A 16,299-nucleotide genomic window follows, 5' to 3' on the forward strand; every position below is an offset into this window, starting at 1 on the left:
GTATTTTAGGAAAATCCAGCTCTAGCTCCTTGTCTATAGAGTCTTTGTTTTCTGGTTCCAGTGTTGGCGGAGAATTCATAATCATAATCATAATCTAGTTTAGTTTTGCTTAATTACATCTTGCTTTGTCGATAAGCCTACTCAGCTATATTTGTTTTGGGGGACATCATACACCCCCTTTTTCTCTGTTTCACTTATTATTGATATTTAACACTTTGACCAACTCTGTTACATGCATAGGTATCAGTGTGGTAATGATTTACTGATGTTAAAATGTTACAAGTAGCAGCTTTAAGGGTGCATTCCCATCCACATGATGTAATCTGCAGAAAGGGAGAAGATTTGCAACTGATTTCAGCTTTAAGTCACAGTTATCAAGTTTATCAAGATTTGGTGGGGAAGTTATCTTTCTGTACTGGTAGATAATATCTGGTTTCAAGAAATGTCAGTTAAGGCATGGGGTTATTATGACTCATGTTACAGTAAGAAGTGAATAGGTCCATTTTTAAAGTCAGGTGTGAGCATGACATTCTTTTCCCTGGGAGTCATCAACACGTGGGACTGTGAGCGGACGGGGAGGGAGGAGAAATCTATTACCGACAGGCAACAATACACACAACACACACACCTGTCGTCTTGAGGACAATCATGCTCACTGCTGTGCTCTGAACTGTTACTCCCATATCAATTGACTGTATAAATGTTTCCCTCAACACTCGACCCAACCATGTTTTCTTTAGTGTGGAGCCAAAGCAGGAAAAACAGCATTTCAACACAATGACAGCAACAGAGAGCTGCAGAGGACAGGAGAGCTTTCTCAGATGATGGCTCTGTCTCGCTCCAGTCAGGCTTTGTGAGACTGTGGGGTGGGAGTGGTGTCTGCCTCTCCATGTTAAATATATACTGTGAGAGAGACAGAAAGGCCAACTAACACATAAACTAATGGTAATATTAACTTTGTGGCTTTGCCCTTTTCCCACTTGTGAACTTTCCAACCTTCCAGCTGGAGGAGAGAAGAGAGAAAACGAAGGTAATTTCAGTGACTGATAAACTTAGAAGTATGAAGTATGCCTGTGCACTCAGAGGTGTGTATGCTGCGAGGAGGACGAGTGAGTGTGTCTGTTTGTGTGTGTGTGTGACTGTCTGTTTGCAGTGACTGTCAGCAGAATAAAATGGAGCTAATATCATGATTCAATTTTCTGCCCCATGATACGCATCGTCGCGTTTCTATTACGATATACTGAATTTTGATATATCGTCCCATTCCTAGTAGTCATCAGATTATGGCTCGGTCTCATATTGTGACACACATTTCTGCTCAAAAATGCAGAAACTGATAAACTGTGTGAGAATATATTGTTACATCCCTACCATGAGACATTCTGTTGAGCCTGTGGTCAGAGTTGCTTGAAAAAGATCAATAAATGACCCCGTTGTTCATTTATTAAGTTAACTGTATCTCTATTGGCCAGTTCCATACAGGGCCTCTTCCTGTGCCATGGGACTCAGTCTCCATGGGAACCATGTTTTTGTTTTTTATGACAGTGGAAAAGTGAAACGAGACAGGGACCGAAGATGAGAGATTCAGCATAGAATCAATGAGGAACCACAATTACCTGACTATTAATGATAATATAGATTGATCCTTTTCATTAACCTTCCTGGTTGATTGAAGGTTAAATAACAGAATGTCAATCCAGTGGTAATAAGATTAATAAGCACTGACAAAATAGACAACTATGCCACCAGGGCAGCAAAAGGGCCCATGATCAGATTTTTTTTGTTTTGTTTCAATCAATGGACTCATTACCTCTCATTCTGGACACACATCTCCTCTCTACATAAACAGAAAGAGTAAAACACACACAGATACAAACAAAGAATGAACAATGAAAGAGCAGCCACCGAAAATGTCAGTAGGAAAGATGAATACAAAAAAGCCAATCTTACCATATCTTAACTGTGCTGGGGTTGGCGGTGCCATTTCCAGCTGGCCTGGAAAAGAAGAAGAGACAGAATTTATTAGAAACCATATTTCTGGCCTGGCCTGCCTTTCTATGGGAGGGGGAAAAGTCAGCGTAAATGTCAGCCAGTTCTAAAATGGCAAAGCCTATCAGTCAGGACCTTTTGGACGCCGAGAGAAAAGGGAAGAAGAGAGAGAGGGAGAGCGAAAAGAGAAGAGAAGAGAGAGAAAAGGATAGCCAATCAGCCCTGCCAGCCCACTGATCGGAATTACTGTGTATGTGTGTGTGTGTGTGTGTGTGTGTGTGTGTGTGTGTGTGAAGAGTGAGAAACAGGCACAGAGAAAATGACAAAAAGAGATAGTATGAGAGACTGACTGTGTGTGAGAGAGAAGAGTGTGAGAGAGATTTCTTTTAACATCTGACCCCAGAACACTTAGCGTTCATCATGACGGAGATGGAGAAAAACCCTGATAGCGCTTTTATCGAGTCATCTGATCATAGTTATATCGCATGATGAAAGTGACAGTGAAATGATGAAGCGAAAGAGGCACGATTTGTATCTGGGATGAGAAGTAAAAAAAAAAAATGTGTCAAGTTTTCAGCGTCTAGTTGGTTTTTAAGAGTGACGACATCGGGACAGGTAATTTCCTCTGCAGCCTCTGTGGAGCTGGATTTGTTTCAGTGAGGTCGGTGGAAGTGTTACAGCCACATAATGAAGTCTTCCCCACAGCTACAGGTGTTATTGCTTCACTCCGGGCAAGTCTGGAACAATCTACACTCACTGATGGGGTAGGCAATTGAAATGCCAATGAAAGCTGTCTCCAATAGTATTCAAAGACAACCGGCCACACAGACCCCCAGAGACACACACACTCAACACAAGACACACCCACAGCCTTCTTTCCGCCATCCTGTCCACTTCTCCCACCCTGTTCCATCTTCCCCTCCCTCCCTCCTTTTCTCTCGGGACTCGGTGTCACATTACCAGCTTCCTACTACAGTCTTCAGCCCGGCCTCTGTCTCATGTTGCTGACACAACAAGGGCCCATTGTTCACCTCAATGAGGGCCTTTTCATCAGCGCTACAGTAGAGATACTGCTGACACATTTGCAGAGACATAAAAGACACACCCACGCTACACACATAGGTTAAACATCAAATGCAACACATACAGCGCAGGCCCACACACATAGATACATCAGTGCATGCACACTACACACACAAATACTGTACACACACACACACACATTCACGCACATCTATCATTGCCTCAAGCATCTGCCGGACAGCATGACCTTGTGCATTTGCAGGACATAATGAAACAGATAACAAAAGCAGCCACTATGGAAATAAACATCTGAACCACCGATAAAGACTCTTATTAACATTCTTGTAGTGTTGTTTTTTTTACTATTCTCTACTTCCCATTTCGCCGTGGGGATCATTATAGTTTGATCTTATCTTGCTTGACTAGCGTTTGCTTAAAACACAGAAAGCCTCTCGGCTACGGCACAATCAGCCATCCAGCCACGGGACGGGGAGGATCCTAATTGGCTAAGATGAAGATACTAACTGGCGAAAATGGAAAGCATGAGCAATGAAGCAACACAACAAGTTCATCTCCGTTTATCATTCTTTTAGGGGTTGTTTTAGGATTTAATTAAAGGCTCTTAATGGTTCTCCTGTGCACATCAATGAGCTAACACTATCAGACTAACTGCTGCAAGTGCTATTAACATCAACTTTATCACCGCAGCTGGCCTCTGAATGCAAAAGGCGGGAGTGGCTGACACTAACCCCAGAACAGCCACAATAGAGAGTGGATGCTCATCTCATCTCATTAGAGTATAATGTCTAGTCTGGGTACTGGAAACCAGATCACATGCCAACCCCTATGGAGATAAACGCCCTACAGGGCTTTATAGAGGACAGCTGACGAACAGAAAGTATACACAGATTTCCTCTTACTGCAGTAATTACTGTATTTCCAATAGAAGCAAAACTGATTTTGTGGTCTATTTTTGTGTGTTAATACCACAGAATTTAGCCTAATTAGCTTACAAACCTAGAGTATTTTATTCAGCTGCACATTTGGGAAAGCTATGGAAAGTACTGCATTTCTAGTTCGTTTTGATACCAATTTCTGTTCCTCTCTGCATCATTTACATGCTCTGCTATGAATATTAGCAGTGTCAACACAGTTATTGGAGGTCAGTCATTCACTAATGGTATGTTGGTTGTCTTGAAGTGACCAAATCAATACACCCGTACGACACCTCAGGGGTACAACAGGGAAGGTAAGGAAGGCTCGATCAATGATGGTCAATAAAGACATTAGTGAACAGCTGCACTATTAGCTCACATACAGTTAACAGTGATAAGTATTTAGTCTGGGACATCAGTTAAGGTTACTTCAGTATATAGATTGACCTAGACTGCATGTATTCTCCAACAGTATATTTTGCCTCATGTGGTGGGAAGCTTCTACATGAGTTTGTGGAGTCAAATTGATTCAGGTCCACCCATCCAAGCTTTTTAAGATCTGATAAACCTGCTCAGAACTGTTCTAAAATTCTTCTATGCTTCTGCGCTTTTATAATATCCCTGTTATTTGTTTATTTTGTGCTTTGTGCATTCATTTAATATGTGCATTTTCTTTTTTATGTTAATGTACTCTTTTTTTATTAATCTGTATACAGACCACAAAACTTGAATGGATAGAACAATCATTCCCATTCAAATCAACGTTCCTGGATGGTCGGAGTGGCAGCCATTTTTATGTGTACCGCTGGACTAGCGTCTATAAACCGACTTACGGCAAGTTGCTGAGGTGAGAGGTTTTGCAGCAAGAACCAAAGCAGCTTCTCTGTCTCCTTGCTACCATGGATTAACATGCTAATGTTGACTAGAAGAGCTAGAGAGAGAAGTACAATCTTCGATAATGCTACCTCGTTGCTAACATCAGCTTTCAGCTGAGTTTGCTAAGCACTCGTGCAACAGACACATCTGCACAGTTCTCAAGCAAGTGTGACACACTTTACGGCCTTAATGCCCAGACTTGCATTGTCAATTAACCCTAAAAAATTCCATATGCCAGTTTATGATGTACTAGCCAAATTACCATGGCAAACACAGATTTCAACATTCCATTCAAGTTCTGTGATACAGACACACCTAAAAATGAGAGCCTGTAGATTTTGTACATCTGTGTGTAGGCAATGAGGGTGATCTTGAAATGCCCTCGTTTGCCGATTCTTGTGATGACTGGCATCCTGTTACTACTGTTACTGTTATTACATCCTGCTACAGTTTGGCAGGTTGGTTAGGAAAGCCACCTAGTGAAATGGTGAAATGCCCCTGACCCCATGTATCATACTTTGTACCAACCTACTCCAGAGATGGGTACTGAAAACCATCTAACATTAGCTAAACACCTGCTTGCTTGTCATACCAGTTATGTCAGTCCATAAAAAATCTCTCTGTACGGTATATGCATGTCAGAAGCACAGGTAAGGCAGAGGTAAAATTTCACGTCTCCAGGAACAAATGTTATAAATATCCACTCCATGAGGTACTTATAGGGTTTAACATACTAATAGGCACAATGGATTAGAAATTAATCATTTCCCCTTTCAGTTTGACTTTATAAATCTCTTTCTGTAGAGGGATTAGCAGGCTACAGCTTCTATCCCTCATTCACTACACCTGGATGTGATTACGTTCTTTTCTTTAGCAACTAAACTTGACTTGGCTTTAGGAAAACACATAGCACCAATCTAATGTCTCTATCTAATTTATAATCCAAAAATCTACAAAGATCTTTGGAGAAGTTTATCTTTCAAAAACATATCTTTGATAAAACTCAATGTCCTCGACAGCCAAATATAGATAGTGATTCCTTTTCATGTTGGTTCCTAATGAGCTTCAAATAATTTCAGATGGGTGAATCTCACATAAAGAAAACTTTTCAAAGTCAGGCAAATTAGTAATTTACCCAGAGTCTAGGGTAATGCAGTCAAAAGCATAGAAAGTAGGAATAGCCGGCAATCAAAAAACATATAGGTTGCTATGGCAACTGTCAGCACATCTGACATATTTAAGCACTCTAAAAACTTGTATACCTCGTTTGATCCACATTCGTTTTCATGTTGAAGAAAATCCTATTTGTTCGCTGCAAGAATATAAGGGTATCGTTTTTGTGCTTGCTTTTCTATACATTGACACATCCTGAAGAAATCACAAAGACATTTCATTTGTTATGAAATGTCAAAAATTATAACATTTTGACATTATCTGAAATGTTAAAGGTAGAATAAGTAAAACTGAAAACCTTATCTGTGAATGAAACAGGTGCTGCTTCTTTATTACTGCATGGCTGGGGGAAGGGGTTAAAATGTAGTCTTATTTGGCCCACTTTACTATGATGGAAATAAAAGGATCAGGCAGTAAGTACTGTGGCCATACGCTGTTGAGGCAAAAATATAGGCCTATGATCAATCTGGTAAAAGTTCTAAGCTGTCCCACTGTACTACGTAACTAGGCAATACATCATACTGGCCCAAAATCAGACACCTGTTTCTGCTCCCCTTCTTTCTCATCAGTTAAACAGAATGAGGCCAAATGAAAATTGCAACTGAGTCACTGTCTAGTCACTAGCCACATGAAAAAAAAACCATTACAGAGAAAAATCATCCCTTGAAGATTTCTCTCTCCCAATCCGCTGGGCCTCACCCAGGCATTTATTAAGGTTGTGGTAGCCAACATGGCTGCCTGTTGCCCCCAGCACTGTTCTGGTATTGAGTATTGATTGCATGGCGTCCTAAATCCCTCTGAGCTGGTGATTTAGGAGAATTCAGTTTCAACAGACGGGAACAGTTAAAAACATTTAAGGGGCAGTGATAAGTAACTAACTAGACCCTTGATGCCCCTGTCAGCACGAATATGACCCAAACCAAACCAAAGAGGAACATGTGGTTCCTCGCAAGCCTTTTCTTATCTTGTATCTTCCTAATGCAGATTCAGCCATACAGTGTGCATCTGGCATCTGACAAAGGCTGTGTTTACACATAAACAACTTGTGGCCCAGATCTGATCTTTTCATTGCTGCGTCAGCCTGGAAAATCCTCTCAAGCCTATTCTTATGGTGCATTTTTTTAATGGAGAATACAAAACCCTACCAAATATCTAAGATCCTAACAAGACTGTTATCTGGTCTTTGAATGTCATTTAACAGGGCTATTCATTACAAGAGCATGGTAACAAACAAATCATGACCAATGAAATGGAATGTGCCCACAAGAAAGGTGTCCACAAAAGTGTTATATCAGACAACTGTTGAATTGGCTATGTGAAATATGCCAATTACCACAGTGGAAATATGTTTTATAAATGACTTTTTATATTTATCCTTTATTTTCACTTCGTACAGCTCCCATTTGTGGCCACTTTGTAGAATCCATTTTGCATCCCTGGTTTAATTCATTTGGGGACAAAATGGTACAAGTGAAAGGAACCTCTTGAGGCAATGCTTGAAAACAAATTGTGCTATGTGCCTTCGTTGACAGTCTGTACTTTATGCTCAGTAAATCCTCTTATTGACAAAGATGAAACACTATATTCTGGATTCAGCCAGCTAGATGCCACTTACAAAGGCTCCATTTGAGAACATCTCATTTGAAATGTGCTTCTCCCTACAAGATTCATTAGTCAGGGGTTTTAAAGACAGGAATCTAAATATGCAAATTCAGATTTAGAATTAGCTTTCATTTTCTCCAAAGAATGATGCAGCCAACCACAGATCTGGGCCAGAAATAATAGTCTCTGATCTAATTTATATTTTTGTTCACTGGGTTGGGTGATGGTTTTTACTCCAGATCCTTTGCTGTATCAACAACTTGCTCCTTGTTCATCTGCCCTGAAATGATCTATGTTCCACATGGATACAACAGCAATAACAAACTTCAGCTAACAAGCATTATAGAAGCAACCGTTACCACCTTTGTTACCGATTGCTGTGATTGGTTGAAGCTGCTGTGGGCAACTTCGGAGAAATAAGCAAGAATTTGAAAGTTTACTGCAGTTTGCGGGGAGATCAGGACTAGACTGACCTATGTGTGCGGGTGATTGACAGGCAGTAGGCACGCCTCCTCACAGAGAGCTCACCTGATTGGTTGAGCCCTACTGGGAGCGGTGAGATTTTGGAGAGCCTGAAAACAGATGCAGGGGCTTCACAGAGGCCAGATCTTCTCTCAGACCATTTGAATTACTCATAGCTGACAGGGAGTTATGGAATTCTCGCCAAGTAATACAAAAAGAAACTTGCCCACCCCAGCGTTAGAGAAGTAAAAAAAAACATTCTCTTGCCTTGACAAATGGCGTATTCCAGACCTTTTCTCCTGGGCCTGGTGCAGCATGAAATTGAAGTGTGAAGAGAGCTTTGGACATGGGAGACAAGTCTGTGAAGGAAGCCAAATGCCAGGTTCTCTCTCAGCATCCCTCAGTTATGATCAATAACTGTCTGATTGGTCCATTCTGAGTTTCACTCTCTCCAGTAAAGATGACAAATAGAGGCACTAACAATTTCTACAAATTTCAGAAACTGCAGTTGTTGTACACTGCCAGAAACCAGGGAATTACACAGCAGCGCAATGCTGTGTGTGTGTGTATCTAGCAAATGTAGACTAAATAACAACCTTGTGTTCCCCAAGGATTTTATTGATTTTGAATCACACAGCTCCTCACACAGGGAAGGGATTCTCATTATGGGAGTGTGATTTCTAGCCCCTTGTGATACACTGAGTGATCTAGCTCTGTAATAGACTGACCACTGTGTGCATGGGCAGGGTGTGTGAGTGTAAGCATGTGTGTCTGTGTGTATGCATGTGTACGGGTGTGAATCTATGTCAGGTTATTTACATTTTGTGTATGCATATGCTTGTCTGAATGTGTATCTGTCTGTGTATTTGTGTGTGTGTGCGTGTGTGTGTTTGTGTGTGTCTGAGATCAATAGAGTTCAGCAACAATAGAAGGCTTCAGCCATTCATCAACTGCACAGTTCTGCTCTATTCTCTTATGATTTATGAGGCCGGATGAACAGGAAATTACACCGCACACAGAATGTGGGCCAGGTCGGCGAGGACAATCATTATTACAAGAGTGAAAATAATGAGAGCAAATTCCGGCCAAAAAAATATTTCTTAGCATTTTGAAAATGCGGTGCATCCGGGTCAAGGTTCAGCTCTATTGGGCCCAGAATAGGGGATTAGATTTGAAAGTGTACATAAAAATATAGAACATACAGAACATACCGAAAACCAAACCAAGACATGATAAAATGTTCCTTGTATCAAATTTAGTTTAGATGTCCTCAAGTTTAGATGGGAGTATTATTAGTGAAATGAAACCAATAGAGGGATCTTGAATTAGAACGTGGAAGCAAGAGGTTTTAATAATGTGAATGATGCCATGTTTGCTGGAGAATCGTCCTTGTTCCGGACAAAAGGACACGTCTCACCAAGTAATGAACGAGACAACACCTTATGGTGGCGATTTGCATGAAAAAAGCGGATGTGAATGAACGCTCGTCTCTTATTTAGTTGGGTTTCACGTTTCCATCTGCTGCCCTTCACAAACCCCTTGCGATTTCTGCCGGGGGACTTGTGAACGTCGCGCCGCAACTTTAAAGCGTAACGATTTCCATGAAGTGCGGAAAAACCATTTTTATGCCTGTGAAAAGAAAATACAAAGCACTGGAGCGTGACAGCCCGCAAACCTGGAGTCTAATGGCGTAGTGAAATTTCAGCAAAGGACTATTTTCTGAGTGAGAGAGTTTACTGAATTGGATATGGAAGGTAGACAAATAAACACACCAGTCTATTCCCCCAGTGCCAATTAGGCGGGTGGGCAGGGGACTGAAACAAAACAGATAAACACACAAATAAACAAACACAAATCCTTGAGATAGCCCACCTAACAAATAGCAAACCACAAGAGACAGTAAGGAAGGAGATAGCATGGTTTCCTATCTGTCTTACAGCAGGCAATCAGCCAACATGAACATTAGAAAGCAAGTAATGAGGATGAGGAAAAACAACTAAATAAGCAGAAGGCCATAGGTATTTGAAGGGAATCTTTTTTTTTAACTCGGTATTGCGCTGCTCAAAATAACTCACCAAAGAGATTTAAAGAAAGTTTACAGTTCACCTGCACTTCATAGTAGACACAATGTGAAGATATACAGTAGTTATGAAAAGAATGACATACTGTCATTGAAATCTGAACTTTTAGACCTACTTCAGGCACCTCTTCAGGCAGCTGTCCTATTCAACATTCACAATTTTTCACATTTCCATCACATGAATTTTTCAACAGAGATCATGAAAACTGGCCATTATTTATGTGAACAGCTGCGTGAATTTAATGACTTTTTCTCACATCTTGCCAGGAGACATTACAGTCGATGCAGATAATGCAGGGAAGCTAATAGTTAGCATGTCAGCATGCTAACAGTGGGAGCGTATCTATGTTCCCAGGGTCGGTTCCCCAGTTCAATATTCTGTTAACACACATTAACCCTCCTATTGTGTTCGGGTCAAATTTGACCCGTTTCAAGTTAAAATATTTCTTAAATATTATCCAGTTTTTTTTATTGGAACAAGGCTTCAAAACAGCTATATAAACACAACAAAATCAATGGTTATCATTTTATTTGATTTTGAAGGTCTCTAACCCTAACCCTAACCCTAGGACCCTGGGAACATAGGACCCTTTGTCATGTTTCCATTATGGGCCATATAAATCTGGGGAACATAGGACCCTGGGAACATAGGAATGACTCCGCTAAGAGCAACTGACCACTGGGGGTAGGCTACAGTAGCAAGCTAGTTTAGAAACAATTTCACTCCAACAGTTACAGAACACTATGTATCTATAATCTTTTCTCCAGAAACAGCAACCTAAAGCCTTGACTTTACTCAACAAAGAGACAAAAGATTCTCAAAACGTTAAAGGTGGTATGTGCAGCATTTTAAGAGCATAATTAGCATAAACAAACGAGACCATCGCTGAGAAGTTTGGCATCTATCAGCCTCTACACTTCTACATCGTGTGCCACCAGGTCAGATTGTATGGGGAATCTCTACAAAAGGACATTGCTTCATGGCACAACACAGAAAGAGGGCTGTTCCTCCAGCGCAAACAGATAAATTGTAACATCATCTTTGCATTAGGAAGCAACGAGGTTTATGGGAAATGTGGTCTTCATTTTGAAAAATGCTAGCGCGAACGATACCAGTCAACAAAGACCCTAGTCAAGTTGCCAGCCGGGCAACCAGTCAGAAAGCCTTCCAACCAGCCAGTCAGTATTTTCCAAATGCTAAACCTAGAATACATTTCCAAGCTGTTGCAACAGGGCAGACACATTAACATTTCCGTCCACTTTGAAGTACTGCAGCCTCGTGGGGCTGCGGGCAGCACTTTGTCCAAGTCCTGTGGTGGATTCAGCAGCCGTGGTGAATATGTAGCAAGGTCGCTTACAGATGCCTCTGAGGGGCTGAGGTACAAACCAAGGAGAGGACAGGGAGAGGTTACATGTCGTGTGGTCTACCTTGTATGTGTGTGTGTGTGTGTGAGAGAGAGGGACAGAATTAGAGACAGAGTAAGGAGATGAAAGAGAAAAAGAAAGAGAGTGAGACAGAGGACGGGAGAGAAAAGAGTGCATTATGTGCATGTGTGTCTTTGCCTGTGTGTTTTCACAGGTCACATTGCCCCTTGAAAAAAGAAAGGATCCGTCCCCGTCTCTTACGCCATGAACCTCATGACTCATTGAATGGACACACACTCACAAAAACAAACACCACCTTGAATATCAAACGCGTCCTGCAGCGCATAATAATATTACCTGGGCTTCTGTGGTGCCTAGGTAATTTGATTCATGACTTGGTCCATCTGTCTGGGTTTCGGAGAATGAACGACTGAGTGCCGTGATTATTTCCCACTTTCAAACCCTTCTGATTACAAAATTTTAATTGGAGATAAAATGCAAATTGGGACAGAAGCTAGGCTACAGAACTTCATTCCAAACAAGGCTTGTATTTTGCTTTTGCCTTTTAACTTGGCCTTGTTTTTCCCCGTGCGTAGCGTCAATGGTAAGACAAGCAACTTTATGGATGTCAATCTGAAATTAAGACTTTTCTTAGTTTCAAGTTTTTGGACTTTTATCCTCTAACAGCAACAATATCCGTTGTTGTCATACGCTGGTTCTCAATCTCGTGGTCCAGACCCCCCAGGAGGTCACAAGATGAATTTGGAGGGGTCACAAAACATATTTAAAGTATACATATTTATCCCATTTTGTATCTTTGTGATATTTTCTCTTGTAAAATATTGAATATAGGCACCCTCTAGGCTTCTTCCAAAAATCAATCAAATAAAATAGCATGAGGAAAGGAAAAACAAAAGTCATCTTTTGGTGCCAAAGTTCACCATTCTGGGCATTTTACGCAAATCACATGGGGTGACAGGCATCACTTTATTTTGAGGGTTGCAAGCCAAATAACCACTGTTGCAATATGTTAATGTTTCCAGAGAGGTACTTCGCCAGCAATCTAGTTGGCACACTGAGTGAGCAACAAGACTGATTTGCTATTAAGGGCTACTCTGATGTTGGCAGCAAGATGTACTCAATAAATAATCAGTGTTGTAATGTGTGTGATGCGTGGTGTGTTTTCTGTGTACAAATTACAAGACAACCATCTTCTCACAGTGGCAACGTCCACTGGAAGGTAATTGAATTGTCTTAATGGTATGTAATTATCTCAAGTACTTCAGCTAGAATCATTGCTGCTTTTCAGAAAGTATCGTGACACTATTAATATGACATAATACACATTTTACTATAGTTTCGTCAGAGGAAAATCACTTTTGTTAAAGGAATTCACTGTGAAAACGCTCAATAAAGATACTTTTGTTTGTACACGGGGCAAGTCAGGTAGAATGCCACCATAGACACTACTAGTGTGCAGCAGTGTCTATGACTCAGCAGCACAATAATACTGCATGAACAGAGACAGAATGGAGAAATTAAAAGGTATGCTATATTGTATGCTATTCCAGGCAAGCAAGCAGTGATCTGAATGGTGGTGAGAGGATATGGCTTTCTGTTTCAGCACAAAAGATGTAATGAAATATCACCGATGCACTATGTGAACAATATATGGAGTGTAGAAAATATTAGAAATACTGGTCTTTCTATGAAATAGACTGACCTGGGGAACCAAATGAAAGCTTTGATCCCCGATTCATTTTACAGATTAAATCCACATCAGTCATGGGCCGAGGTGAGATGCAGAGGAAGTAAAAGATGGAGGAAACCGAAGGAATTTTTAACCCTTGAGACAAATGGAGCAGGGGTTGTACAAAAGGAAGTGCAACTTGTTTTTTTGGATGGTGCCCCGAATCTCTTGTACGCTGAGTGCAGCCTTGGGGTGCTACTGAAGTGCTAAACAAAACAAGGTCATAAACAATGTCTAGACAACTTTCCTTCCCCTTCCTCCTCTCTCCCCTCCTTTGCCCTTTCCAATTAACTTTCCCTCTTCCTCTGCCTTCTCTGAGTGTCGGCCTCTCACGTTCTCTTCCTTTCCCCCAGGCTTGTGAGAAACCAGCTTAGCGGAGTGAATGTCACTCGCTCTCTCGGCGACTTGCCTGAATGCTGATCACATGGGTCCAGGTGGACAGGCAGATCCCTGGTGTTTCTTTCACTCAGTTCTTATCTCTTCTTCCCTTCCCCCCCACTCCTTCTCCCTGCTTTACTCCCTACACCCATCTCTTACTTTGAAGGTTTACGATAAGAAGGTTGAACTAGGACAACACTGACTTTTTGGGAGTTTGTCCCATTGGTCATCTTGGCACCAAGTAGTCTGGTAGTTAACTGTCTGGTGTGCATGCTAATGCTTTAACATGCAGTTCGTAGGTGTGGGTGATTAGCATTATCCAAAATATGAAGATAAACCTGTTAGTAATCCATAGTTTCAATTGTTTTTTATTCTATGGCCTGTAGTTTCATAACTTCTGAAAACAAAACATCTCAATCTTCATTATTACTGAAATCCTTTATGAATCAACAGCACAAAAACTTTAGCTGTCTTGCCAACTGATCTCCTTAACAAGCCTGGCAGGTTTAGACACATCATTAAAATGAACTAACCATCCAGCCTTAGAGCTGCTACATTTTCAAATTTTTTCAGTTTTAAGATAATGCTAATCGCCTACGATTACTTCACATACTGTATGCTAAAGTGTTAGCATGCGCGCCGGACAGAACTATCTACTGAGAGACACAGAGATAATTTCAGTTCCAATCCTCTCTTCACATATTGGGGTGTCCAATGGGCCAAACTCCCAAAATGTCAAGGGTAGTCCTTCAAGGATAGAGAGAGAGAGGTTAAGGCTGTAGCCTACTTAAAACTGTGGAGGGGGATTCAGTAAAGCCTGTTTTAGTTATTTTTTGTGACCAGAGTGGTGTCAGATTATGGTAAATAAATTTCAGCATTTGTCCAAAGTTAAAACAGCTCATTAGCATTCTCCTCTGTGCTTTTGCTTTATTACACTGGTGTTTTTAGCCCTGCTTACTATGCACTTTAAGTCACATTATTTACTGTCATTGCACAATATTTTTTTGCATTGTGGAATTATTTATTTATCTACTGCATGAACAATCTCCATATGTACAGGTCCTTGTAGTTTAAAGTAGTTTAAAGTTTTTAATATCTTGTGCTTATGTACAGTGCAGTTACTTTTATACAGGTAAATTTTTATTGCGTGTATTTAATTGTGTGCTGTATTTAAGCTACTGGCTGCCTAAATTTCCTCCGGGATTAATAAAGTATCTATCTATCTATCTATCTATTGAATGAATGAATTTGAAGACAAATTCCTCACAGGCAGAACAGTCACGATACTGGATCCTGATTGGCCGACAACAGCAGCTACTCAGTTCAAATGAGGTAAGCCTGCATGGAGGCTTTCCAGTTCAGATGCTGCAAACTGGCCTGATTGGAAAGAATTTAGTCATTATTTTTGAGCCAATCAAGACCAAGTCCAGTTGTGATGCATTGACTGGAGTTGGTCCAAAACGGGCTGTAATAAAGTATGGATTTTTTAAAATGCTTTCAAACGTTCAATTTCACCCCTCAAACAAAATCAAATTTGAACAATGCCTTCATTATACATCCTTGATCATATATGAATAGAGAAAAAAATGAATTCCTATAATAGGGCCACTTTAACTCCAGTATCTCTCATTAAAAAGTGCAGATTACGACCAGAACAAAAGAGTCTCAATCACTCACTAGAGCATTCTGTCATTTCTCCCAGCCACTTTTCATCTGGCATGAGTATCTCAGTCCCTGTTGTTGGTTGGAGATTCTGAATATTTATATTTTGCTTCAGCCACCCACCAATCAAAAGGCAATTCTCTGCCAGGGAAAGGATTGTCTGATATCACAAGCATTATTCATCTGGCCTCGGACAGTCTAATCAGTGTTTGTGAACATAAAAATATTATCTGCCAATGCCAGAAGCTAGAGAATTAAAACCTGAACCAGGGATGTCATCAAGATCTACTGTATACCGGAGTTTTACAATGTTTTTTATGAACCCACAGAATATTTGTCTTTTTGTACCCAAATTAGCTTTATTCTACAGTACTGTCATCACTTGTGAATCATAAAACAGCACCACTAGATGTTACATTTTGATGATATCATGGACTCAGATTTTAGTTTTCTGGTCTCTGGCTTTAGGAGAGTCTTCTTCAAATTAACAAATATTGGCTGGAGTGTCCTAGAACAAAGGAATTGCTATTAGTATTCTCCTTAAGTATCTCTGAGTCACCTTAGAACGACATGTCCCTTGGTTATTACAGTCATCCCTCATTGTTCTGATTTCTCCTTCATGAGTGACTGCTTCCCCCTCTCCTCCCACCCTCTCCGTGCCCCTACTTGACCTCTCTCTTCTTCCCTACTTTCTCCCTTGTTACTTTGACTTCTCTCCTCTTACTTCTCTGAGATTTCTAACGGTAAGAGAAATGAGTTTGTGACCAGAAGGTCGCCAGTTTAAATCCTTGCACCAGCCGTGCCATCCTGGATGAGGGAGGTGAACGATGCTACCCTTTTCCCTCCCTCAGTAAGTATCATTCAGGTGTCGCTGAATGATACTTACCGCCTCTTCCTCTTCTTTTCTGTGGCGGCCCTATTTTTGAGAGGAAATAGGCTTTTACCCTCTGCCCCTTAAATGTTCGGTGGACCTTCGTCTGCAGACCAGAGCAAGTTTTCAGAAG

At 40.9% G+C, this 16,299-nt stretch overlaps 1 protein-coding gene across 1 annotated transcript in view; it reads right to left on the reverse strand.

Annotated features, from left to right (window-relative positions):
* The window catches only part of LOC139667456 (transmembrane protein 65-like), a 48,665-nt gene that overhangs the window by 23,504 nt on the left and 8,862 nt on the right, over positions 1-16,299 (reverse strand). The window contains exon 3 of the mRNA XM_071546919.1: positions 1,951-1,995. Within this exon, the coding sequence (XP_071403020.1) occupies positions 1,951-1,995 (45 nt within the window). The remainder of the gene's footprint in view (positions 1-1,950; positions 1,996-16,299) is intronic.

The sequence above is a fragment of the Centroberyx affinis genome, unplaced genomic scaffold (assembly GCF_046629955.1).
Source record: "Centroberyx affinis isolate AG114_WGS23_722 - 3 ecotype Tasmania unplaced genomic scaffold, CSIRO-AGI_Caff_v1 ptg005544l_1, whole genome shotgun sequence".
Classification (NCBI taxonomy): Eukaryota; Metazoa; Chordata; class Actinopteri; order Beryciformes; family Berycidae; genus Centroberyx; species Centroberyx affinis.